Here is a 26,489-nt window from a genome sequence, read left to right as displayed (position 1 = left end):
AATTCAACCTTAAAACTGTAGAAAAAACAACTGATTATTTCTTTTATACAAAAATTGGTATATTTTTATTCTTAAATATTAAATTTTTTTTTTTTTTTTACATTTTCACAAATTTATAATTTATTTTACACTAGACTCACTTGGAATGTTTGTTGCAAAAACTTCATCCTATCGGAACAAAGCGCACCGTTAAAGTTATAAAGTCTGAATAGCATTTAGCCAACTCCACATTTAAACTTGAAGGCTCTTTTACTTGCATCCTGCTCCAATTAACCAGGTAGCATGCAAACAGCATTGACTGGTTGTTATGGAGATTTGGTCAGCTGCCACACTTTGTTCTAGATCTCTTCACAGTGAGCTATGAAGATCTGTATAGAACACAAAATAATAGAACATCTTTATTTTGTTGTAACAATGGGAACAAATGTGTTAGAAAAAATGCTTCTGCAGTAAATGATAAGGGAAATTGCACATTTTTTCAAGGAGAAACAGATGCTGCCACACTGCTTCCTGTCTTGCAACGATGGTGAAAAACGTGTTAAGCAGATCCAAGCATAATGAAATGAAGATGAATATGTAGAACAAGTCCTGCCACATCTTTGAAGTGTGTGCGCAGCTTTTGTTGCTCTCCCAGTTTGTGTGTTAGGATCTTCACCTGGATTGCCTATTATGTTACTTTAGCTGTCATGTCACTGTCAACTGATTGTCTGGGAATAAAAGTTTTGATACTCTGGGTGCCCTCATGTGATGAGATAGCTATGTATTGAATTAATCAGAAAGTAGGACCTCCTGTCAGTTCAACTTTTAGTTGGTGTGAAATAATTGCTGTGAAATTTGAGTAGCTGTGGAAATACCATAAATGCTTCAACTGTTTGAAAGTTGGAAATTTTATACTTCTTTGCTATTTTTGGCTAGCAGATAAATGCTGGTAGTAGTAATTAGTATGATTATTAGTAATAATAATACGAGCAGTATATAATTGCTTAAGGATGCTAGCATTAGATTATTCTCTTCATAACTAATTTGGGGCCACAATGGATTTAATAAATACAATTGTATATAATTAAATGTCATATCGCTGAATATTTAGACAGACCATCCGGCATCCTCCTTACAAGGACTTGAATCCATAATAATTTTGTCTAAATGAACGTATTTCCATTAGAAACACAGATTAGAGGCAAAGTGAGCAGAGTTTTATCCCCCTCTGTCTCTCTCCTAAGGTCCATTCAGCTCTAGCGTCACGCCTCAACCGGAAGTGACGCTGAAAAATACAACAAGGAAGTTGCCGTTTATTGTGAAGGAAAATAACCACCAGGTTAAACGTCTCCTCACATCTGGGGTGTTTCTGCTGCATGCTCAGGTGCCAGAAGGGCTGAAGTCACCGTGGACTCGCCCGGGAGCCAGCTTCACGTCGCCTCGAAGGATTCTGCTCTTAGCCAGCTCGGTAGCTAGCAATGAACACGGACGTGGAATTTCACATCAGGCAGAATTATCCGTGGAACAAGCTGCCAGCGAATGTCAAACAGGTACCGTGCTTTGAAATGTTTTCCTTTGTGGGCGGCGGAGAGGGGCCACGGAGCAGGGGGCTGGCAATGTCACGGCGGAGCTCCGTGTGTCATTCAGCCAGCTGTCAAGAGTCTCCTCCTCTGCTACGGAGCCATAGCCGACCACCATCCATCTACTGAAGCCATTCAGCCTGCCTCTTCTCTGCTGCTCTGACATCACATGACAGACGGGTTGATGCAAGGCGCCACATGATCTTAGTGCGTGGGGGGCCCACCTGCAGTTTCTGCACGCACACCTTCATGCATTATCGGTTTTATCCGTGCATCAAGTACAATGGAGGGTATTTTCACACACGGTCCAAATGAATCCGTCCTACTGCATGCCTTGATTTTAAGCTCGGAAGGAAGTGGAGAGGGGGCTAGGGGGGTTGCATTCAAAAGCTTTGTGCTGCTGCACGCATTCTAGTTTTATTCTCTTAAAACTTAATACTTATGAAGTGGAAGGAAAAAAAAAACCTACTTAGAAAATTATTCCAGGAAAAACCTAAAAAGTGTTGCATGCTTTTTTAGTCAATCAATGCATACCAAATGGGGAATGTTTCCACCAGCTTTGCACATTTAAAGGTGGGACGTTCAGCCTGTTTCTCTGTGCAAAATAACTCAAGCTCTGTCAGAGAGCCATTGGACATTGTTTAGGTTTTGCTGCTCTACCCCCACCTCAAATGTTTTGCACGGTCTAACAGGTTTTCTTCCATTTTTGCCTCATGTTTAGTCCCAACTCTCTCAAAGAAGCATCTAGTCAGGAAAACTGTTCACATTTCACAACCAGGAGGAGGGAAGCAAACATAGTATTTCAATGGCCAGCCATGATGCTGACACCATGTTTGGCCGTAGCGTGCTGCTTAGGACGATGTGTAGCGTTAGCCTTCCAGCACACATAGTATTTCACCGGCAATCCAAAAGTAGGACCTGCATGTGTTTTTAGCGTAATCCACATTAACATCTTGTCGAGTTTAAATCTAAGGAAATGATGCCAACGATATGGAAAAATTACATTTCTAAAAACACAAAGCAAAACCCAGGAAGGACATGTCTAAATGTCTTGGGATAAAAAAAATGACACCACAGTGAGTCCCAGGCCAGGAAATAAGTCAGCACAACAGGAAAACTGTTCACATTGCACAACCAGCAGGAGGAAAGCAGTTCTGAAAGAGAGTCCCTGTTCGTTTCTGCTGCCTACATGGTGAGGGTAATCCTGCCTCGATCCTTACAGGTGTGCCTTTGTTCTCTTTTGCAGAGTTTGGGGAACTCGCAGCGCGAGTATGAGAAGCATGTGCTGCTGTACAGCATCCGCAACCAGCTGCGATTCCGCAATAACCTAGGTGAGCACGTCCGTCTGCCACGCTGCTGCAGAACGTAAACGGATCGCAACAGGTCATGATGGAGAGATTAACGAAAACTGTCGGCAGGGATGCAATAGATCATGTATCATTTCATCTATTTGAGTTTAGAAAGGGGTTACAGTAGAAAACTCTGCATGCAATCAAAGCGAAAGCAGAGTTTCTGCCCTTGTGACCTCCTGGTGTTCTTGGATAAGTGAGTCTCGTTTTAGCCCCGAATTGATCGGCTATTGATTGACTGTAAACTTTTTTTGCCCCTGGCTGTGACCTGACCGTTACCCGTGGGTGTATGTGTTTTTTTTCTTTTTTTAATCGAGCAGTCCGCCACGTCAGGAAGGACGAGCGCAGGTACTACGAGGAGCTGCTGAAGTACAGCCGGGACCACCTGATGCTGTATCCCTACCACCTGTCTGACATCATGGTCAAAGGACTGCGAGTCACTCCGTTCTCGTACTACATAGGAATCATGGAGGTAAGGAGTCTCTAACTGCAGTGGAGGGCTTGTAAACACTGAACACTTTGTTTTTTTCTGCCAGATCAGTCTCTTCTAAATCAGACGCTGTTGTTCAGACGCTGCTTTCTGACTGACAGGGTGGATTCACTCAGAGCGGAAATTCTTGTTACAGCTGTGAAGATTTTCTAATTAGTTTTGAAACAGCCAGTCTCTGTTCATTTGAAGTGAACAATGACTTTAATTTTGGCAGCACAGCGGGATTGTGTGTTTTGGCTGGAGAAACGGACATTGACGAGGATGTGAGCTGTCACCAGCTCTGTGTCAGTTTCCGTTTTAATTAGAGAAAACACAAGTGTGACAATATCATTTGGCAAACCTTATTGGATGTTAAATCATTAAAATCAGCATAAAGCGAGGATAACTTTTTATATATTAACAATTCATAAGCCTGTAATTTACAGTTGCACTTAATTTTCATACAAACCCCCACAATATAATTAACTTTACTGTTAAAATAAAGGTTCTTGTGAAATCTAAGCCTAATCCTCAATGTCTAAGACCGCCAGTTGACTTTGAGACAAGCTTTTGGACCTTCCTCCTGATGGATTCCTCTCTCTGCCACCAGGTGGCGTAGCTGCTGTTTCTTTAACTCTAAACTTGTGAACTGCGATTGGATTTTATCATGCTGCCTACGGTTACTAATTTTACAATGCTAATGACAATATTCAAAAAGAAATTACAGAACTCTAAAAAAAACTCCTTAATTGTTTCCAAGAGATTAAAAAATGAGAGCATTTTTAAAAATCTAGTGGATTTAATTCATTGAAACATGGGAGTTTTAAATTGCAGCTTTTCTAACCTTCTGCAGCTGGTAGCTGTGCTGCAGCGCTAATGTTAACTTGTACATAAAGAGGTGAAATCAATAGGAACTTGGTGTTGGCTGTGCTATTTTTAGCGTCTGTGTATCTACATAACTTTTTTACTGCTTCATTTGTTTGCTAATGCTAACACATATAATTAATCAGTAAAAATATGCTGCTGAAGTTAATTGTTGCAGGTATTTATTTAGCCACTTTTCCGATTATGTTCATAAACATACCAACTCTTCTGCATTACCACAAACTCTTTGTTTACATATGTGTATGCAGATGACAGCTGGAACATTAGATTTCTCCTCATTTGGCATAGATCCTGTTTTACTTGGAGCATTATGAGAAACAGACTCTGTTATTTTTGCTACTTTATAAACTGGAGACAAGGCCAGCAATTATATCTCTCAGCTCATTTACCAAGGCATCTACACCTTTCCCTTGCCTGCTTAGCTAAACTCCACGGAGCTTTAGCTGAGACTACTGAATTGCCGAAAGCTGTGTCACATTGTTAATCCATCTCCAGAACTTAATGAAAACCGGGAGCAGAAATTAGCTTGGTTGCCAAAATCAGATAATCTTTTTATTAATCAGCAGACAATGACACACTTTAATCCCCTTGCTTCTTGTTTTTTTTTGTTCTACTCCAGGATATTATGAACAGTGAGAAGAGTTACGACTCCTTGCCCAACTTCACTGCTGCTGACTGTGAGTTTTTTTGTTTTATTTTTTTTAAAACTTTGTTTCTTCTCTTCCTGTCTACAACTGAAATAATTTTTAAGCGTTTCTGTTTACCTCAGATGTCAACTCGTTTTTTTCTTTATCTGCTTCACACCTCTGGCTCTTTAGCTTGTTTTACAGCTAAAAAATAATGAGATGTAGAAATCAGACGGCTGTTATTGGTCAGAAGATCATTGGAAAGTTATCTTAGAAATTTTGTTTTATTCAGCAGGTGCATCTTACTTAAATTAGATAAACATTAAGCATGTTATTTCAATTATTGTATAGGAAAAGTGTAACTTATATAAAGTTATACAAATTTAGTGACGTATTTTATGTGTTTTAGTTCTGTTGATTTTGACGATTATGCCTTCTAGCCAATAAGTCAACATAAATTTTCTCCAAATATTACATAAGACTGATATAAATATTTTTTTTTTAGGAAGGCAGAAGTATCATCCTATTTTGTCTATGCACTGCGGAATATATATGCATGTGTTAGGGACTCCTTTTGCATGAGTTACTGCATCAATGCGACATACTTTTTTCAACCTTACTTTTTCGTTTCACTAAATTTTCTGTCTGACTTTTTGTTGCTTAACCTTCTTATTGTGGTTTTCTACAACTATCTACTGCATCCCTGTCAAATCGTGTGTTTTCCTTGATAGTGTGAGCCCTAATAATATATATATTTTTTCGCAGAAATAATTTATAATGCGAAATAATGAGTTGTCATCAACTGTAAGCCATTATCATCAAAATTAACGGAAACACCTTCATTTAATTACTAAAATAAAATAACTTCTTACTCATGTCGTGTAATTTCTTCAGGATCTGTTGATGAAACTTTACGTGAAGCAAGTTTATGAAACCAGAATAACTGAAGGAGAGTAGCTGCAAAGATAGTACATGTAGTTTGGTCAACTTGTGACATGCATGTATTAAAATATATTTTTAAGGGTGATATATAAGAAAGCAGAAAACCAATAAAATATACTCTGATCCTTTTCATGCTAATTGTTTAGTAAAATAAAACATGAAACTGGTAAGTTCACACTATGACACATACACGATCCCAGCTTTGATTTTGCTGTAGCAAAAAAAAAAAAAAAAATGCTTGAAAATCTGCGTCACATGATGTCACAGCTCTAATATTTCTTTAAGCCTCATTCGAAATCCGATTTTTGCAGTCGCTTTCATTTCGGAGTTCACGTGCAGTTGTAGTGCTCTCCGTTGCCAAGTGAACCGGGCTTTGGCACGGCTCGGTGAATGGCTGAGTCCTTTCAGCGCAGAACCTTCATGCTGTGGAGACAGAAGGCTGCGTTCAGAGGCTACCTCTCTCCAATAATCCCCTCAGGAGGAGCTTTGGACTGCGTCGCGCAGAAGTGGGCGGATGGAGATGCAGAGCGAGTGTGCCTGAAAGAGTTAGACGTGGGTGGATGTTTATGTCCTGGTGAAACAGCAGGGTGTGTGTGTGTGTGTGTGTGTGTGTGTGTGTGCGTGTGCGCGCTGTGTTCAGAGTCTGAATTGGAGAACATAAAAACATGTTCCGTTTTTGCACTGGGCTCAATTGCACCAGATTTTTTGCAGCACATAGAATAAGTGGTGAAAAGGTTGGATTTGAATCCTCTGAGGAAAAATATTCAGCTTTTGCTAACTGTGCCAGAATTTAATCAATTTCACCAGATTGATGTAAAGGAATATTTTGGACCTTTCAATTAACCATTCACTACTCAGCAGTAGTATTGTCAACATTATTGGCTATCATTTATTATGATTCAGTATTTTACAAACAAAATAAAGCAACTATGTTTGATTTGTATTGTTAAGTTGTACATAAAGTGAATGAAAACATAAACACTTAAGAAAAATGAAAATTTTATGGTAAAACAATATCTTCTGAGAGTTTCTTCTTGTACTGTGCAGTGAAAGAGTGAATTTCTGTGAAACTCTTTATGCCAAACACCAGTGGGCATCTACACACTTAGAATTAAATGGCATCAAAGCTCCTTGGCTGTGACAGGAGGCGTTTATGTATTAATAATGAAACTCCATCTTGTGTCTGTATAACTGGAACACACTGATCGCAAACAGAGTAATAAAATGAAGATGTACTGACTTGTGGGAAATTAGAGCTGTTGACACGTATTGAATTAGACACGAAAAGTGGTAAACTATCCAGATGAGGAAACTACTTGTCAAGCTTTGCACCTCCATAAATAGTTGCTTCCTCACTTTACAGCTGCAGAGAGAAATAAGTATTTATAGGTGAAGAGCATGTTGTCAATAAATGCTGTTTAGTCGGGTTGCAAATTGTTTTTGTTTCAGAAAAAAAGGTTTAGGTTTGCAAAAGTTCAAACATGCTTCTAGGATTATTATTATTTTTTTTTTTTTTTGCATTCACATCCTTGTGTTATTCCTTCTCAGCTTTTACCAGTCTAACAATAACCAGGACCAGATTGTGAGAGTTAAATGAGCTAATTTTTAATTTTATATTTTCCCATCACACAGGTCTGAGGCTGCTTGGCATCGGGAGAAACCAGTACATTGACCTGATGAACCAGTGCAGGTCCTCCAAAGTAAGATGCATTTATATTTTTTTAGTGTTATTCAAGGTCATATTACTTCAGAAAATTAACAGAAGTACACCTTAAAAAACCTGGTAAAGTTCGGTTTTAGTGGTTGCATATCAAAAATGAGAAACCACTGATCCGGTTTTATATCGACATGACTTAAGAAATTACACAAGTTATCTGATGGGAGTAAGAATATTTTCTAAAAGCATTTTATTATGAAATAGGTAAGAGGTAATGGATCAAATCAACACAAATTGCTGAAGGAATAAACCCATCTAGTTTACTGACTTGAGAACCAAGTCTAATTTCAAGCTTTATTAAACTAATAAGTTTTAAAGTAAACACCCAGTGCCTGTGTTTGGGTAGTGATCCGACAACTTGATGACTTTCCTAATTTACTGTGACACGATGAGATTTTTTCCACACAGTATTGTTTTCCATTCATTTTAATTATTTGGCTTTTCAGCTTACAACTTTCCTCTTGGTAGCTTAACCGACGAAGTGTTTTACTTGCTGAATATTTTCAGCATTGGCCAGTTGTGTAGAAAAAGGTATCAAAAAGAACATGTGGGTGCAGATTAGTGGCTGTTCTAATCTGAAAACAAATGTCAAGGCTCTTCGCAAGACAAACAGCTCAAATTCTTATCGATTACAATTTAATAAAACATATAATTGTGCCAGTTTAATGTTACACAAAGAAAGTTTATTTGTGTTTTATGGATCAGTGTTCAAGCATGTAACAAACAAGTATGCATCTGTAATGACATCTGCATTAAAAATGAAGACTTCATGCAAGGAGGAATATTTGTCTCTTCAGAAAATATAACCAATAAGGCTCAGGTGCTTAGTGTCTCACCTGTAAAGAAAATCATATTATATACATAAATAAGAAACAAACAGGTTTTTAAGTAAAGGTTTTAGGTAATATCTACAAATTAGCGACGCTGAATGTGATGTAAACCATACCGCTTTGGACGTCTTGACGTTGATTTGAAAATACCACAGTCCTGCAGTATTTGCCAAATATTTAGCACACTGCATTTTCATTCGCTTCTGTCCTCAGAAATTCTTTCGCCGAAAATCGGCGCGGGACCTGCTGCCATCTAAGCCGGTGGAGATTTCCGTGGAGCCGTGGTGGGTCGCTCAGACGGGCTTCATCACCGAGGACGACATAAGGGTGGGGCACGTCTCCAGCTTGGATTGTTTAAGATGGATTAGGATTCTGTTGAATGTCGTTGTTTATGTGTAACTCGACTGAATGTGTATGAGGAACAACAAATTTGAAAGGAGAGGGAAGAGGTTCAGAAAGCGTTTTCTTTAATGCAGCGTGTAGCTGAATGCATGCTTTCTTTGGTAATAGCTGCTCATTTTTCTCACAGTCTGGATTGGGAGTTTTTGAAGCTTTTGATAGACTGCATACACACTTAATCATGCTAAAATTTTTATTTGTCAGGTTATTTTACAGATGGGTCTCCTTCAAACATTCTAATACTTTTCGCCCAGAAAAGGAAAAAAAAAAATAAAATCTTTAACTTCTGAAAGTTTCACAGTTCTTATCTGCAGATGCATATTTACTCCAAGAGAAACATCAGAAGACTTGATCTCTCCAGGGGATTTTTTCCGAGTGTCCTTTCATATATTGTAACTCCCGACATTTAATGTTTTCCTTTTGGTTGAATGCAGATCTGTTCTACTGCGGAGAAGAAAGCCATTGACAAGATGATAGATTCTGGTCCTCAGCTGGCAGGAACAATAGAGTACAATGTAGTCCTAAGTGAGTATTTGATAATGTCCTGTCTGTGTACTCACTGCAGTCTCCCCCTTGTGGCTGTGAAGATATTACAGCCTTTGAGCTGATGAATATTCTCTGACTATGAATGATAGCAGTTAAGTTTTTAGGACACAGGAAAGATTAGATTCTTTTAGATTTTATGTAACAGAATAAATAAAGAGGACAACCACGTTTAAAATAGGCTGAATAATGTGACGGTTCCTAAGGAATTACTTTGAGTTTGCCTAAAAGTAGATTTTTGTCCCCTTCTGTACAATATTCTTTTAGTTTTTTTTTTTTTTCTAATTTCCAGCTTTAAAATAAATAACAGGTTTAGTATCTTAGTAAGGCTTAGTAAGAGTTTCAAGTATCTTACTTGTGGTCTCATTTGTGTCATTATTTGTGTTGCAGGTTTGTATAACCGGGGCTTTATTTACCTGGACGTTCCCATATCGGATGACAGCTGCATCTCAGGTACACCGCTCTGTGTGTTTTAATTATTGCTGCTTTAATGCACCTTTGAGCAGCTCAGCCTGGTGTGTGCTTGAAGAAGCATCATGAACTGAACTGAAAAGATGTGTTCGTTTGTGTGTGTAGACACATTAGCAAGTAAAAAGCTGTGGAATCACCTCAGTGTGAAAACAGGTTTTTTTTTTTTGGTACTTTCTCTTTCAGTGCCCCCTCTCGAAGGCTTCGTCATGAACCGTGTGCAGGGTGATTATTTTGAAACGCTTCTCTACAAAATCTTTGTGTCTATTGACGAGCAGACCAACGTGGCCGAGGTAGGCCTTGGACGTGTCCTTTATTACTCTCTGATGATTGTTTGTCTGATAACTGATCTTTTTTCTTTTTCCTCTCCCGGTCTGGTTCTCAGCTTGCCAATGTCCTGGAGATCGACCTGGATTTAGTGAAGGTGGGTTTATGTCTCAGGGCGTCAGAGTAATATTGTGCAGATGTTTCTGGCTTGCTTTTTTTATTCTTGGAGGATGGATATTCAGCCTTAAGGAAAGTTTGTCTCCGGCAAAATCTCAGCATTTTAATGCTTTCTTCACAGTTTGCTGGTTGAAAGCTGTTTACATTTACCATATATTTCTTTAGGAATTTTCCATTTGCGCATGAAAAATATTTCTTTTTTTTAAGTAAAAAGAAACTTGGACTTCATGACTTTAAACGCGGCTGCAACTCATGATTTCTTGTTTTGCATTTTTGGAATGAAGAAAAAATATAAGATACTTTTCTGTCAACTCACTTTATGTGAGTTGACAGAATCTCATTGAGGTCGAGGACTGAACTGACGAATTAAAGGTCTAAATTAAGACATGATTGCACATTTCTAACACACCTGTAGTTTAATTATTTACTAAAGACAAATGTAGCATCTACGCTTCTAAATGTGCATGTCTGCATGTTAATTTACACATTAAATCAACCAAACTAAACTTCAAACTATGCTACGAACTCATTCAGTGGTTCATAACAGACAAACCTGTTTGAGTTCAGTTTGCTTTGTCCTGATTGTTGGCTCATCTGCTGCTCATTGCTGTCGTCTCTTCAGCTGCTTGTTTGTGCAGCAGTTGTGTTGCTGTGCTTCGCAACAGAAAGTTGCAGTCCATCTGGTGGTCCATTTTATTGCCCTTCCATACTTAGACCAGTTGACCCCAACAACTTCTTTTATCTTCTCCTGAGCTTCTTCACCACCGTAACAGTTGTTACACCTCCTTCACCAGCAACCGCTCACATACACACACACACACACACACGCCTATGAAAAAGCAAGAGACATTATTTCTATAGTAATGGAGCATTTTTCTACTCAAAACCCAACAGCTGCCACATTCTTTCAAACTTCTGTGCATGGACCAGATTTCAGGATTTAGGAGATTATTCAATGTTCCTCTTATTATGACAACAAGCTGAATTTTCTTTCCTCCTCAATATTTTTATGGATTTCTTTTTTCAACCTTGATTGGTTCATAGCAGCGGATGATTTTTATGCCTTCAGTACCCGACCTTCATTTAATAAGCAGGGTTTGTGTAAACTCTGTGAAATCCGGCTCAATATCCTCCCAGATCATGTTTAAAAACCCTGCGCTGAAAAATTCTCTCCTGACATGTTTTTCATGCTGTTTTGCACCAGTTTATGCAGTTTATTGAGTCAGGATGCTGTGTCTGCCTGTTGTGGTTTAAAGGGTTAAGAAAGGATGGATGCTTGTTGCAAAAACAATTTAGAGAAAGTTTGCTCTCAGCCTTAAGAGCATCATTATTATCCCATTGCAACAAGTGTGTTGATTGCACCTTTTATACATGAGGTAATTTAAAGTGCAGAAAAATGATGACACATGCTAGTTGGAGAAACTATCAAGTAATTTCTGAGCTGTTGCAGAACAGTACCAGACAATCCCACCCATTTTTGTCAGTCTGTTAACCCATATGCTAGTAATACTAACACAGAAGTTTTAAGTGTATATCTCTTAAAACCCAGTGTTTAAATGCAGTAACAATTTCTGAAAGTTTTCCTTTTGCTAATGAGTTCAGTTAAGTTCCAAAGTAAAAACTAAAAAAATCAGCTTAAAGAGGCCATTAAGTCCAGGTCTGTGTTATAAACAGTGCTGTGATCTTAATTGACCTTAGTTTAGTCGCACTCTGTCCAGGGAGTTTTATTTTTCCAACCTCAAAGATTATGAATCCCACTCACCCTGCAATGTCATGGTGGTCATGCTGCTCTAGTTTCTCCATGCAGAGCTTCTCAGATGAAGATGACGTGAAAGTCACACTATCTTTACCGTAAGGGCAGGTCAGACAATCTGCGTCCCAGGAAGGATTCTGGGTCACAACAGCTACGTTGACCTTAGATGATAAGTGTTTAAGGTGAAAAAAATTGTATTTGCTGATTGATATAGTCTGTCATGCTTTGGAGTTTGTGTGTGTATGGTGTTCTGATAGCGTTCTTTGATCCTGCAAAGTATTTACGAGATATTGATAAATGATTTAAATAGAAAAATAGACCTGGACTTGTGCTGGGTTTGAAGTAATTTTATTAAAATCAGCTGATTAAGAAATTGGCAAGCAATTGACATTCAGCCATTTCCTTATTTTTGAAGATGACTATAATGATATGTCCTCATGAAATTAATTTAAGTTTTAAATTGCAGTGCAAAATTTTGCATCCCTGAGGATTAATTTCTGTAAACTGGGGTTGCTTCCCATAGATGTGCTGATGGGATCCAGTATCAGAACCTATAAGACTGGTGTCTACAGAGTTTGAAGGCCAAATAAATAACTGAGGTTCTTTGTGGAGCTGCAATTCCCCCCCCCCACTTGAAGTTTGTGGATTTATGTCCATCCAGTCCCACTGAAGAAGGCACCGCTCATGTAGCGGGTTATTGCTCTGTGAGGTTTGAAATGGTCTTGGAAATGGCAAAGTACCCTATATGTGAATGTGAGAAAGTAACTTGTCAGAAAACAAAGAGAAGATTCCAACATAATATGAAAAAAGGGGTCACGGTAAAGTTTTCGTAACTCCAAAATGTTTTCCACGTTCTGTAAACTAAGAGGTCTGTCCGTCCATCTGTTCATAAAGCCATGCATCATTCTTATTGTCTGAAATTAAATCAGGCAAAAACCTTTTGCTTTTGTTTTTGCTACAGTTGGATTTCAGAAATTATTCCTGTATCTAAATGTAAGAGGAACGAGGGAGTTTTTGCTGTTTTTATCTTTTTTTTTTTCACTCCCAAGTCAGAAGTTAACATTCACAAAAATTACTGTAACTTCAGACAGTTTGGGAAGGACCAGATGATGAATTCATGTCATTGTAAACTTTCGATATGTTAATTTTGCAATATTTGAGATTGCTAACGCACTGCTTCCTCGTGATATGTGATAGAAAAATTAAACGAAGTCAGCCAAGACATCAGGAAGAGACTTATGGACTTCAACAAGTCATTCTTTAGCCATCCTTCATTGATCATAAAAGATGCACATTCAGCTTGACCGTCCTGGCCAAATATCTCATCCTTTCTGCAGAGATGAGCCAAACTTTTAATGCCAATACAGCTGTGTTACAACATGTTTTATTAGTATGTGCTGACACTTTATCAGCAGTTCGTCGCAGCCTTTTATTAGTGTATCAGATATAACTGCCTGAAAGAAATTATTCAAGAATGCTAAGCTTCATATAGGGTGTGTTTTCCTCTTTTGTTCCATCAGAACGCGGTTTCCATGTACTGCCGCCTCGGCTTTGCAGTGAAGAAAGGTCAGGTGTTCAGCTCTGAGCAGCTCCACCCCAGCTGGAAGAACGCCCCGTCCGTTAACAGGCTCAAGTAAGCGCTTCCTGTTCTTTCTGAGCGTTTTTACAGATGTAAAAATCTGGTCTGAATCGCTGATTGCGGTTTGAAAAAATCCCAGCAATGCGCTTTTAAAGTGTCACGACGTTGTGCTGCAGGAGCACCATGGACCCCCAGAAGATGCTGCTGTCCTGGGAACAGGGCAGTCCGGTCATGGAGGGCGGCTCCTCGGCCACAGACACGGACACCACAAGCCTGGAAGACCAAGGTCTCACACCCACCCACACACACACGCATACACATACCCGAGCATGTTCTGCATAGTACGCAAATAATCACACTTGCTGACATGTGCACATGGGACACTTTATGATTGCTGCTTCTGGTCTTCCGAGCTGCACCACTAATTAATCCCCAAGAAAGTTCAGCAACGCTGCTAAAAGTAATTTTCACATTAATAGGTGTTTGTCTAAATTGGTCTCATTTTTGCCTAATTTTAATGTTGTGCACATTAAGCTGGCAGAGTTTCTTGGAAATTGGATATTATCAAAGGAGCTGTTGCTCAACAACATTTAACATGCTAATAAGTTTAAATTAATCTTTCTGAGAGGGAGGAATGCCTCTAAATACATAATTTTTTTTCTTTTTTACAAAATCAGATGCTAATTTCTAGGAAGAGTAATTGACAGCTAATTGGCTTGTTGTAACACGTGTTAATCGTATTACATTTTCTCCTTCCTTATTAATTATTTTCCTCTCTCAGCAGGAGACACGGGCAGCGTTAGCAGCCTGAGCATCCCGGCGGCTCCCACTAAGAGGATCGCCTTCCTCTTTGACTCCACGCTCACCGCATTCCTCATGATGGGCAACCTGTCTCCGGTCTGTGCAGAAATGAAACGCACAACTTTTTATTTTTTTTTTTTTTTTTTTTTTTTTAAACCAGAAAATTACCAGAAATGTGTTTGAACATAGATCTGCATATTTGTGGTGTTGTCCTATCAGAACCTGAAGAGCCACGCTGTGACCATGTTTGAGGTGGGGAAGCTGTCCGACGAGACTCTTGATAGCTTCCTGGCTGAGCTGGAGAAGGCGAGTTCAAATATGTATTTTTTTTTCATCACATTAGATGTAAATTAGATGCACCCTAACCAGTAGAAATCTTTTTTTAAAATGCTTTCTTTTACTCAGGTGGAGAGCACAGCAGAGGGCGAGGCTCAGCGTTACTTCGACCACGCTCTCACCCTTAAAAACACCATCCTCTTTCTGCGCTACAACAAAGAACTCACTCAGGATCAAGGACCTGATATTCCAAATATAGGTATTTATGCTGTCGTATGTCTTTATTCATCTCGACTCTTGTTGCATCTTAAAGATCGACAGCATGCAAAAGTATTCTTACCCCTCTTACAGCAAGAGAACTTTGGTTAACACTTTATTTGACGGGGTGTGCATAAGACTGACGGGACATAAACATGACATAACATCTGTCATAACACAAAGAAGTCCTTATGAATGTTTATGCCTGTTGTCATGAACTCAGTTGATAAATAAAGACACTTTTACTGCAAGGTTGCTCTAAAAGTTGCATCTAAAGTCCATTAAAGGTGCCAACTTTGCATTAAAGTATCATGATTTACAAAATAATGCAAAGTTTACACTTTTAACGGACTTTCATGCATTAAAAGTGTCATTATTTACTGAATATCTATGACAAGAGTCAAAGACATGAGCAAGTACCATACAGAACTTGATTAAAGTATTGAATATTATTTAGCAAACATTAAACATATAAAGTCATTGTTGTGGATGGTCTTTTTTTCCGTTTACGTGTTGATCCTAATTTACTTTGGTTTTTAATAGTTTAATGATTGATTTTGAGATAACCCGATGCTACATTTAGAGAATAATTTCCTTATTTTTGCTGTAATTTCAGTTAATTTTCCAAGTTAAATTTACAAAGGAAAAGCAACGTAGTGTTTGCAAAAAGAGTACAAACCTCAACCAGCAGTGATTTTAAGATTTAAATCAATTGTTCTTATCGTCTCTGTTACTATTAATTTACTTTTAGCTGTCTTTACAACACTTGTTTCGAGCAGCTGTTGGTAAATGAGCATTTTGTCCACTAATGTCCTACGGTCTTAAAATCGATAAGTAATTAAAACCTCATCTGGTAGCTTCAAAGAGGAAGTGGATCCTGTTTCTGTCCAGATATTGGCAGACCACATCTCTGATCCGCCCAAAGCTGCCTTTAACGATTATTTCCTCGTAGTTAAATATTCCCATGTAAACGACTGGATTTAGAGTCGCGTTGTTTGTCTGCCGTCTCGAGGTGGAGCAGCGCAGAGTTTGTCCTCCCGTCTCAGCAAAGCAAACCTCTGGGTCCTGCATAGCAACCGTTGGTGATGCCAGGTGCGTTTTGTTTGAGTTGGCTTCATGCCTCGCTTCTGATTGTTTCACCGCATTGTCGTCCTTCAGCAGGTGAGCCTGCTGAGTGAAGCCAAAATGTTGTTACAAGTGTTTTATGTTCACTAGTCATTTAGGGAACAAATTAGTCTAAGTGATTAAGAAGTGTTAATTTGGAGAAGATGCTTTCTTCAACCACCTAAGAGGAGATTTAAGAGAACACTGACAGTAACTCCTTCTTGATGCTACTTCACTACAGTTTATTTTTATGATGTAAGCTCTTCTTTGTGATCTTATTTGATTAAAAATACTTGGTTGCCATTTATTTACTATTATTATGTGATGGGGTGGGCAATATGGACTTAAACCTTTATCACAACAATAAAGATTATGGTTAAATGTCATCATGCCTCTTGAAAAACATTCCTTCGTGAAATAAGCATCTTAAACACGGCAAAAATGGTATTTACATCACAATGCTGCACAAAGTAATTGCATTTAATCAGATTTTATAATTTATGGATATTTATTGATGCTCTATTGGAACGAACATTAGAGAAAATGGCAACGATAACACTTCTGATAATGCTGTCGGTTTAGTGGTTTAAATCATTTAACGTAAAGTTCTTGTCGACTGCTACATGTTTTCTTCCTGTGGTGGTTTTGCCTGCAACTAAAATTATCTCACCAAGTGAGATCCTTTTATTAATCCCTGTTTGCTTTAGGTCTGATTACGGTTTTCATTGGTGAGGACATGGGGGATTGTTTTTCTGTGAAATACAGGTTCCAGTCGGACAGAGGTGTGGTTAGCTCTATGTTCCACCTATAGGATGGTAACTGGCAGACCAAAGGAAGATGACTTTTCAATGCTATAGTTTAAGTGTGACATTCATTTCTCATGCTTTCAAAGAGAAACCCTTTTGTAGGATTTAGCAAAGATGTGGAGGGAAAAGCTTAAGCAGTTGCTGCTAGGAGTTGCAGTAAACTGTTACATTTATATGAATCCATCCATCTAGTCTCGTTTTTTAAAGGAGTACTGACTTTTTTTTTTTTTTTTTCCCCTCCAATGTCTCCAGGTTTTCCTTTGGACATGCTGCGCTGTGAGAGCCTGCTGGGTCTGGACCAGGCCACCTGCAGCCGCGTCCTCAACAAAAACTACAAGCTGCTGGTCTCAATGGCGCCGCTCAGCAACGAGATCAGACCCATCAGCAGCTGCACACCTCAGGTATGAAGCCTGGAGGAGGAAGAGGGAACAGAAGGGACATTGTGTTGTTTCTGTGTGCTTAAAGACATGAAGGAGCTGTTTTTGTTTGCATGTTATGTGACAAATAATGTGTTGGAGGTGAAACTGGGGGGAGGGAGTTTTGTTTTGTTTGCCATCTTGCCTGGTGTACACATTTGAGTTTCCAGAGTTGTCTATAAATGTGTGTGTACACTTGGCGAATTCTCAGCCTGCAGTTGCCCCAACAACAAGACTGCACAAAGAGAGGAGGAAGGCGGGAGGCGAGGCTCATGAGTAATTCCTCTGCCTGGCTCTCCTCCAGCTTTCTAGCTGAGCCCAGCGAGACAGAGGAAGACAAGTTAAACTCTTGTTGTGCCATTCACGCTGTTGCTTATTCTCACACCGCTGCGACTCGCTCAAGTGAAATATGAAGAATTCTCCTCGTTTCCACTCGAATCTTTTTGTTATTTCAATGCACGAATTTATGCGACTAATAATAACCGAACAGTCTGTTTGTTTTTTGATGCTTTGGCTTTTTTTTTTTCTCCTCCTCGTCCTCCTCCTCATCTGATTATTTACACGTGTATTTGTTTCTTCCTGCAGCACATTGGCCCAGCCATCCCTGAGGTGAGCTCCATCTGGTTCAAGCTGTATCTGTACCACGTGACGGGCCAAGGCCCGCCGTCGCTGCTGCTCTCCAAGGGCTCCAGGCTCAGAAAGCTGCCAGACATTTTCCAGGTGAGCCCAGGTTAATGGTTGTTCAGATAAACGGGAGTTAAAATGGTAGCAAGAAGGTGAAAGGGACAGATAGTAAAAGTCTCACGTTAAGGTAAACAATAGCTGCTCTCAGGAGCTGCGGGCAGGTGTGCGTTTAAAGTTGTGACCTTGCTTTCAATCACGGGTGGGTAATTGGATCATTCGCTGCCTCCTGTGTCCTCGCCAACCTTCATTTCTTAATAAAGCAGCAAGTCCTTTTTGATAATAACAAATATATGTCCTCCAGTTTGGCTTGAAATTTGATCTTGGGAATGTGTGAGAATAGAGCAAGACAGAAAATGGTACCATAAATCCTCTGCAGAATACCTGCGATATGCAAATGAAGTCCTCGATGGGAACGCAATGAAAAACAACTGGAATATTTACTACGCGAGTTAACATCAGAACATTTGTTTGTTCCTCGACTTTAGCCATTTAAGAAAATGCATTTAAGGCAACTGCTGATACAGTCACTGTGTGATATTTGATTAAAGTTAATTTAATCTGTGCTGAATTAAAACTCCCTACGTTTCATCAGTGTTACATAGTCTACATTAGTATTGTGAATTTGTCCTTCATAACTCGCCAATGACGTTCCAGATAACGCAGTCTCTACTGCACTCGTTGCTGGAGTTTCTGCAGGACTGCTTTAACATTCTGCTCCAACTCTGAGCTACTTGTTTTGATATCGACGTGATGCTAAAAAGACATCTGACTTGACACATTAAGTCTTTGGACGATGTTTTTTGTGCTTTTCCCTGTTTTGATGCGACACATTGCTTATTTTTGTGTCATTGTTAAACATAATTTCCTGGGGTTCCATTTGAGTGAGTTCAGAGAAAAATCTACAGAAAAATGTGCTGCCACCCAGGTTTGTTTTTAATGTCATAAAATTTGGCAGTGAGATTTCAGCTGCTCTCTGTTGTGATCGCAAGTCATATCACACAGACTGGAAGCTTTAGCAGCCAACTCAGTCCTTTTTTTTAATTATAAATGGCATTGTAAATGATGGAAAACATTGATTTTATGTGAAATATTTAGCTTTGGAGGTTGTATGCATTTTACATTTAGATAAATTAGGGTCTGGTAATGTTTTTGGTTATTTATTTCTTAAATCCTTGAATGGAAAGAGGGTTACTTTCGTTTTACCATGAGTTTATATAATTGAATTTAGTATTATTTTGTATTGATACTCTAAATAGTCGTTGACAGTTGTAGAAGAATCAGTGGTTTATTAATTTTTCTCTCCTTAGGCCTACGACAGGCTGCTGATCACCTCTTGGGGTCATGACCCCGGTGTCGTCCCTACATCCAATGTTCTGACAATGCTGAATGACGCTCTCACGCACTCTGCCGTCCTAATCCAGGTAAATTCAGTTTCAGTTTTACTGTAATTTCAAAAGCTGTAATTGGACAGGGTTATGGTCATGAGAAATGTTGGTGGCTAAAATTTCATTCTGATTCGAGAAAGCTCACAGCCAGGAGCTGATTTCTTCATGTTTTGTCTCCAGAGAAATAATAAGAAATATTTATCATTTTTATGAGGATGTTTGGCTCCGTGGTTAATAATATGAAAGGAGTTCTTAACAATGCTGCTGTTCAATTTTTACTTTTACAAATACAGCACTGCTTATAACTTTGTGCCAAACATAAAAAGTCCAACTACATGGCTCAGAATATTTACTACCTGAAGATTTACAGTCTTTACTTCTTTGTTCCAATTTGCTTTATTGCAAGACATACGTTTGATGAATTTGACAAACCATTTATTAACTTTTCCCTGTCTTGTAAAAATTCCTAATCATCAATGTGACAATTTTCTAACCAAGTCACGGTGAGTTTAAAACAAAGCTAAGTGTGTGCGCGTGTGTGTATTCTTCAGGGTCACGGTATGCATGGTCATGGAGAAACCGTTCATATCCCATTTCCTTTTGACGAGGAGGATCTGAAGGGAGGTGAGTCAGTTTCTGCGTGAGGTTATGAAATCTTTTAAACACATGGCTTAATTTAGGTTGAAGAAATGGCACTTAAAAAAAAAAAAAAAAAAAAAGGATAGCTACTTATACTATATGAAAACAGTTTTTAGTGTTACTATGAGGTTAAAATACCTTGAAAATAACCTCTGAAATTAGAAAGTGTCACACTTTTAGGGTTATGTATGAAGAAGATAATGAACCATACATTTTCAAATGGTTTATTGATTTATTTATTACTACTATGTTAGTTTTCTGGTTGATATCTGGGTTTAATACTGTTTAATATCAAAAAGAGAAAGTACAGTCTGTGTGAAATACTTCAAACTTGGAGCTTTTGCCGCCCGATGCCTTGACCTCTCTGGAGTCTTAGCAGAACGCATCGTTCATACTCGACGTCTGCTTGCCACACAGAGTTCTCCTACTCCAACATGTGTGTGCACAAAGCGCTTCGGAAGCTGAAGGAGCACGTGGATCTGGAGCACCAGTGTGGCTACGTCACCATGCTGAACTCCAACAACAGGCACCGTCGCAGGACCAGTGACAGCGCTGAGTGCAGAGGTAAGACGAGCAAGCATGCATACACGCAGTCCAACAAATGCATCTTTCTGGCTGTTTAACAGACAAGAGTTATTGTGAAATTAGCTGCAATGTCCTCGCTTGTTACAGCCAGTGGCACTAATGGTGCAAATTAGATAAATATTCCTCATAGTCCAGTTTAATTACGCTGCTTGTCTGCTTAATTGTGTGCTTTTTATGGTGATAGCCTTTGCTAATGGAAGAAACATTCTTAGCCTTTTGGGACTGAATCTCACTCCTGCTTTAAATCCACCAAATTTTAATAATTCTCCAGTGTTGGCTCACAGAAATGCAGTAAATGATTGTAAAAGCTGGCGTAGATCTTTATTTGTTGTTTGCGTTCAAGGAGAAACCCATCTAGGAGGAGGCCTGGACACCAACGGCAGCACTGAATCATTTGAGCTCGTGACCGAAGAGAACGGCGAGGGAAAAGGAAAGACAGACAGTAGGTGCATTTTATTTTTCCTTAAAAATATTTGCAAGTATTCACTTGAGTTTCTTTTTTTTTTTTTGAGAGAGAGAGAGTGTTAGAGGACGTGTGAAAGGGGTCGGACAGTTGGGGCTGCAGCGTGACAAGTGGCGCTGTCTGAATTCAAAACCAGGCCTTTCTTTTGAGCGTCTCGTCTTGTTTCTTCCTCGCCAATCTCTTTTCTCAGCTCTTTCATCTGAAGACGAGTGGGTCCCACTTGAACTGTGCTTCGGCATGCCCCTCTTCAGCTCCGAGCTCAACCGCAGAGTGTGTCGAAAGATTGCCTCACACAAGCTTTGCAGCAACGAAAGGTAAAGCCTAAAGTCTCTGTCACTTCTGGACGAGGCGTTTTGGAAAAGAGTCGTGCTGCTAGACTTGAGTTTTGTTGTTGCTTTTTCAGCCTTCAGGAGCTTCTTCACTCAAGCCGAAAGCTGTCGCTGAAAGTTCTGAGCTTTGTTCATTCGTTCCAGGTAAGAGCTCTTAGTCGCCGTTTCTTTAGTTTGAGCCGAAATGGAGAAAAAACATTGTCCAGCAAAAATATAGAGCCTGAATTTAAGGACAAATTTTTCCTTTTTATTCCCATAAATTCTTTTTAATTTTCACGTAAAGTTTCCAACTATTGAAAGATCCCAAAATAATAAGGCAATCATGATAAACAATTAAGAAAGGCAGGTAATAGCTGCATTTAAGTTTGTTTTTTAACTGAATGAAACCTTGTGATTAAAACGTGCAGCAGAACCAGAAGTTTAAGAAAATCTATTGTATCTATGTGCCTGATTGCACATACCCTGTAAGCTTCCAACCTAGTTATCTGTAGCGAAAAGTGACAATTATGATATCAGATTGTGAAATTAATATTACCTATTTGGTAAATTCTATGCTCTTGTTCAGATGCATCAGTTTTGTTTTCCCTTTTTCTTTTGGCCTCATAAACTAGATTTTATGTAGTCAGTTAAACACAGTTTTTTGAAATTGTATATTTAATGTACAGTTAAACTTGATGCAAATTGGTGAAAATTGAGCTGAAAATTGTTTAAAAATATTACCTGTCTGAAACTTTCTTTTTTCCTTATGTGCTATGGCTTTTTGTGCTTATTAATTTTCGTTAATAAGATATTCTTGCCATGTTGCCTGCACATATTAGAGATTTTAGATCAAATGAAGATGATTTACTGCAGAAAACTCTGCAATCGTGTCGATTGGTGACATGTTAAATATAGATCCATTAAACCTTGAACCAGTCTCCGTGAGGCACACATTCCTACTGGTGTTCTCAGCCGTGAACTTTGCCCTGTATTCATAGGACGGCGGCCAGCCGTCCGACCCGGACAGCGGCGTGTCGAACCCTCTCAGCCAGCCGCCGGCTGAGTCCGGCGTCCCTCTGCCCTCCATCAACCTCCTCTTCAAGGACGGACAGCTGAAGGAGTGGAGCGGCCGCGCCCCTCCCCCTCTAGACATCTCGTCTCTGCAGAAGGACCAGCCCTCATAAAACCAGGTGCGGTTTGTCCACGAGGACATTACTTCTCAGTGAAAATGGACCACCCCTCCTTTTTTCTTCCCTCCTCCCCCTCCTTCTTTTCTTGGCAAAGTCACATCACATCTCGCTGAGGACATCTCTTAAACGTGGTCCAACTCTGCATCTTCATACGTGCTCACAAGGAAACGCTGTCGACATTATTGTGCATCGGGGAAAATGAACCCCATCAGCTCTTTATTGTTTATCCACTGTAAGAAGGAGCATCCTCCATCAACACTAGTACCCACCTCCTTTTTGTTGTTTTCCTGCGTGGTTCCTTGCATTCCTAAGAAGGCAGCGTTAGCCGTTGGAGTGGTGCTATAATCCCAACATAAAACAGTAACGCAGGTGAACGGCTTCGAACCTGGAACAGCTTGTTGCTTTGTTTAGCCTCATTCCCATATTCTAGTTGGTTCTGGTTTTGTTTCTTAAGTTGAGTGACCCAGATGAACCCCAGACTTCTTCAGGAACAATTTAAACTATATGCATTATATTGTAGGACCAAGCTTTTGGACTTACCAGCTGAGTTTGAATCCAAACCCTTCTTTGTCTCGTCTCACGTTCACTGATTCAATGCATGATGGTGTTGCACAATTCAACAACCCCCCCCAAAAAAAACAAAAAAAGAAGAAGAAATTCCTTCCCTTGTTATTTGTGATCAATAATGGGGAAACATATGTTAATTGCACTGTGCAGGATTTGTTTAAGCCTGTGGATAAATAAATGTCATGTCCTTTTTTTATTTTTAAAAGTAGGATCGGTTGTAGTGCACATTAATGTTTTTAGAGCTCTTGTTTACGGAACGAAGTGTTTATTCATTGAAACAAACATGTTAAGAACTGACTGGGCATTTGAGGAACTTCTGATTTGTATTTGTTCTGGGTTTTTTTTTATATATATATAATTGAGAGCACCAAAGACATTTTCTTTTTCTTTTTCTTGTAATGAATTTTTTTTTTTATTTATTTGTTGCCTTTATTGAAATCAGCCAATCTAAACAGCTCAGGCCTGGGATCAAAACTGCTCATTTGCTTTGCTTTTCGACCTTTTTTTCTTTATGATTTCTGTATATTTCTCTGAATACACACAACTACAGTTAATAGCACAGCATAACAAGCATCCTGCCTTTCCTGTTTGACCTGGAATTTGCATGTCACACTGATTTGGAGCAGCAAAGGTTACAGGTGCATCTCAATAAATGGAATATCATCTTAAAGTTCATGTATTTTAGCAATTCCGTTTAAAATATGAAACTTCTGTATTCAGTGAACCCAGACCACATTTTAATTGTTTATTTTCTGTTAATTTTGACTAACAAAACCTAAACTTATAGAATATTACATAAGACTAATAAGAAATGTTATGTTGTATCGGACACAATCATGGAGGGCAAGCAACAAAAGTTCATCACTTAATAAGCTGGTTGTTCAAAGTGCTGAATTTGAGAATATTAATGGAAAGTTGAGTGGGACAAAAAAGTGTGGTTAAAAAAACAGTAGGAAAACGGAAAACTTCAGCCTTGAGAGGATTTGGATGCAAGAACCTTTATACTTTACTATACTTTGAAAGCTATTTGGAGATGAATGTTTCATTTTCTCACATATAACCAATAACTGGCTTAATGACAATATCAATGTGCTTGATGGGTCATCAAACTACCCTGACCTGAAACTCATGGCTTAATGTCAAGACGAAAGTGAGATTCAACAATTTAGATGAGTTTTCAGTACAGAATATGCAAGTGATTGGTTGGTTCTTCTTTTCCATAAATTGCTGCAGCATGGCTTGGAGGTGATTTACCTAGGATGCTTTAATAGCAACTTTTTGTCTGTCATCATGTATTCAAAGCTCATCAGCAGAGGGGAAGTATAAAGTGCATAAGACTTTCTGGCAGACTAACTTAAAACCTGATTTAAAAAAAAAGGCTTTTTTTCCTTCCACTAAACTTTCCATCAATATTTTCTCTTGTAATTATGTAATGTGTGACATGTATTATTTTCTGAGAAGCAAAGCTCTAAGCTGTAATCAACACAATAACTGAACTAGATGTTTGACATAAACGTAATGAGTCTTTATAACACGACTTTCACTTTTTGTATTGAGTCAGTCGATGAAGTTGTTGACGATATTGTAATTTATTGAGATTCATCTGTAAGTCTGACTTACCACTACACCTCCCTCTCTCCCTCTCTCTGTCTCTCTTTCTCTCTCTCTCTTGATGAACTCTAGCTGGTGTGTGATTGTGCGCTCTCTGCCCTTTGTGCGCTCTGAGCAATTCCGTTCACACCATCTTCAAATGAGGAGGAAAAAAATGGGCTTGTAGTCTTGAAAAAAGGAAACATGTTTATTTTTTTGTTGTTGTTTTTTGTTTTGTTTTGTTGTTCAGAAATGGAAATGCCAGTGCATTGCCCCGGCTTCACCTGAGACGTCATTTGGCTCAGGATGTGTCGGATTTTTCCTCTTCATGAATCCTTAGTGCGGTTTCTTTTTCCTCCCTGCATTTAGAAATGTGTAAAACTCATGAAGCTGACTTTATTTTTGAATGAATTTCCCCTTTGCAGTTTTTGAGCCACTTGTGGAAGTTAGAAATATATATATAAAAAAAAAACGGACTTGAGACGAGGTCCTGCTGAAGCATGATAGCCGTGTAGAAACTGTTGTGTGTATGTTGTGTATGCGCGTGTAATGTACACATCACCTCAAATCTTTACCAGTGAAAATGACCCTTTACACACACACACCCTTACACGTGTGCACGCACGCACACACACGCACACACACACACACACACACACACACATATCTACAGGTCATGGCTGTTTGTTGCAGTTTATCATTTTCACCCCTAGTTATTCATCTACCTTAGGTATTTAACGATGATAGTTTTATATGTTGGCTGAAAAACAAATCTTTGTTGTAGCTTGTTTATTGGGAGTGTGAATATAATTGACTTAAAAAGAAGACACCCTTCTGAATAAATGGGTTTAAAAAAGCGGGGAGAAATGACATTCCTTTACTATGCTCTGCCTACATCTTCTTCATATACATATGATCAGAAATATGTAAAAAGTATGTGAGAATATAAATAAATATGTAATAAGACTGAGTTTTTCCTCCATGACGGTGTGTTGGGTCGTTTTTTTTGTCCTGATGGCCAGTCACATTGCGTTATTTCAGGCTGTTTTCCCATCTCGGTGGAACAGATGGTCCTCAAGCCGCAGCGGTCCGGATGCTCCATCCATCTGCCTTAAGCATACACTATCCTTCTTGGGCTTTTTGGAGAAAAACTGGCTGAACGCTGATAGTAATTATCTTTGGATGTGTTCTTTAGCACCACTTTTAAGAGAGGTAACCTCGATGCCTCCATGCTTTTAGGAAACTGCAGGCCGACTTTGAGTCTATTTTTTATATATCTATATATATATAAAATCTTTCTGGTTTCATATCAAATCGTAGCACAGAGAAAGTATTACTTGCACTTCAGCTTTAATTTCAATTTTAATGGTTATAAGAGCAGAAATTTTCACTGAACTAAAGTGGTTCCAATTAAATGTGACATTTTCTGTAAGTATGAAAAACTCGGCAAATAAACACTAAAAAATGATACGCAGAGTTTCTATTGACTATTTTAGGCCCTACTACACATTTTAACTTGGAAATGCTGGGATCATTCAAAGCTGTGCTAATGGTTCCCAGCTTTATGTAATTTTGACTACCTGCACTTTTTAATTCAAACATTGTGAATCTAAGATCAATCAACAAAACTGAAGTTAATAATGGTAATAACCTTCAGAGAAAGACGGAGAAACTTGCATTAAGAGAGAACTATACGATTAAAATAAAAGATATAGGACTTATATTTGATTGTACTTTGTTTTTCAAGTTAAAAACTGTTACCAAGACTACTCATTGTCACCTAAAGAACACTGGCGAAGTTAACCGTGTCTATTTTCAGGCAGTGATGGTACTTTAATAAAAAGTTGCTCTTAT

At 38.8% G+C, this 26,489-nt stretch overlaps 1 protein-coding gene across 2 annotated transcripts; it reads left to right on the top strand.

Moving 5' to 3' along the window:
* Nucleotides 1–1,238: 1,238 nt before the first annotated feature.
* On the top strand, nucleotides 1,239–25,617 carry fam91a1 (family with sequence similarity 91 member A1). 2 transcript variants are annotated; one of them, XM_008421968.2, is made up of 24 exons: nucleotides 1,239–1,529; nucleotides 2,806–2,890; nucleotides 3,229–3,380; nucleotides 4,882–4,939; nucleotides 7,463–7,530; nucleotides 8,591–8,704; nucleotides 9,211–9,301; nucleotides 9,710–9,772; nucleotides 9,974–10,080; nucleotides 10,173–10,211; nucleotides 13,505–13,617; nucleotides 13,740–13,849; nucleotides 14,348–14,460; nucleotides 14,584–14,670; nucleotides 14,770–14,899; nucleotides 17,061–17,209; nucleotides 17,810–17,944; nucleotides 19,216–19,329; nucleotides 19,845–19,917; nucleotides 20,350–20,496; nucleotides 20,861–20,959; nucleotides 21,171–21,294; nucleotides 21,384–21,453; nucleotides 22,287–25,617. In XM_008421968.2, the coding sequence occupies exons 1-24, from the start codon at nucleotides 1,458–1,460 to the stop codon at nucleotides 22,470–22,472; spliced, it is 2,499 nt and encodes an 832-aa protein (XP_008420190.1). In that variant the 5' UTR covers nucleotides 1,239–1,457; the 3' UTR covers nucleotides 22,473–25,617. The 2 variants fall into 2 exon arrangements, with proteins under 2 accessions (XP_008420190.1, XP_008420189.1); XM_008421967.2 differs by having other exon boundaries at nucleotides 14,345–14,460.
* Nucleotides 25,618–26,489: the final 872 nt, after the last annotated feature.

This window comes from Poecilia reticulata, linkage group LG11, assembly GCF_000633615.1.
Source record: "Poecilia reticulata strain Guanapo linkage group LG11, Guppy_female_1.0+MT, whole genome shotgun sequence".
Taxonomy (NCBI): Eukaryota; Metazoa; Chordata; class Actinopteri; order Cyprinodontiformes; family Poeciliidae; genus Poecilia; species Poecilia reticulata.
Note: the sequence above shows the minus strand (reverse complement) of the source record. Positions and strands in the feature narration are given on the sequence as shown.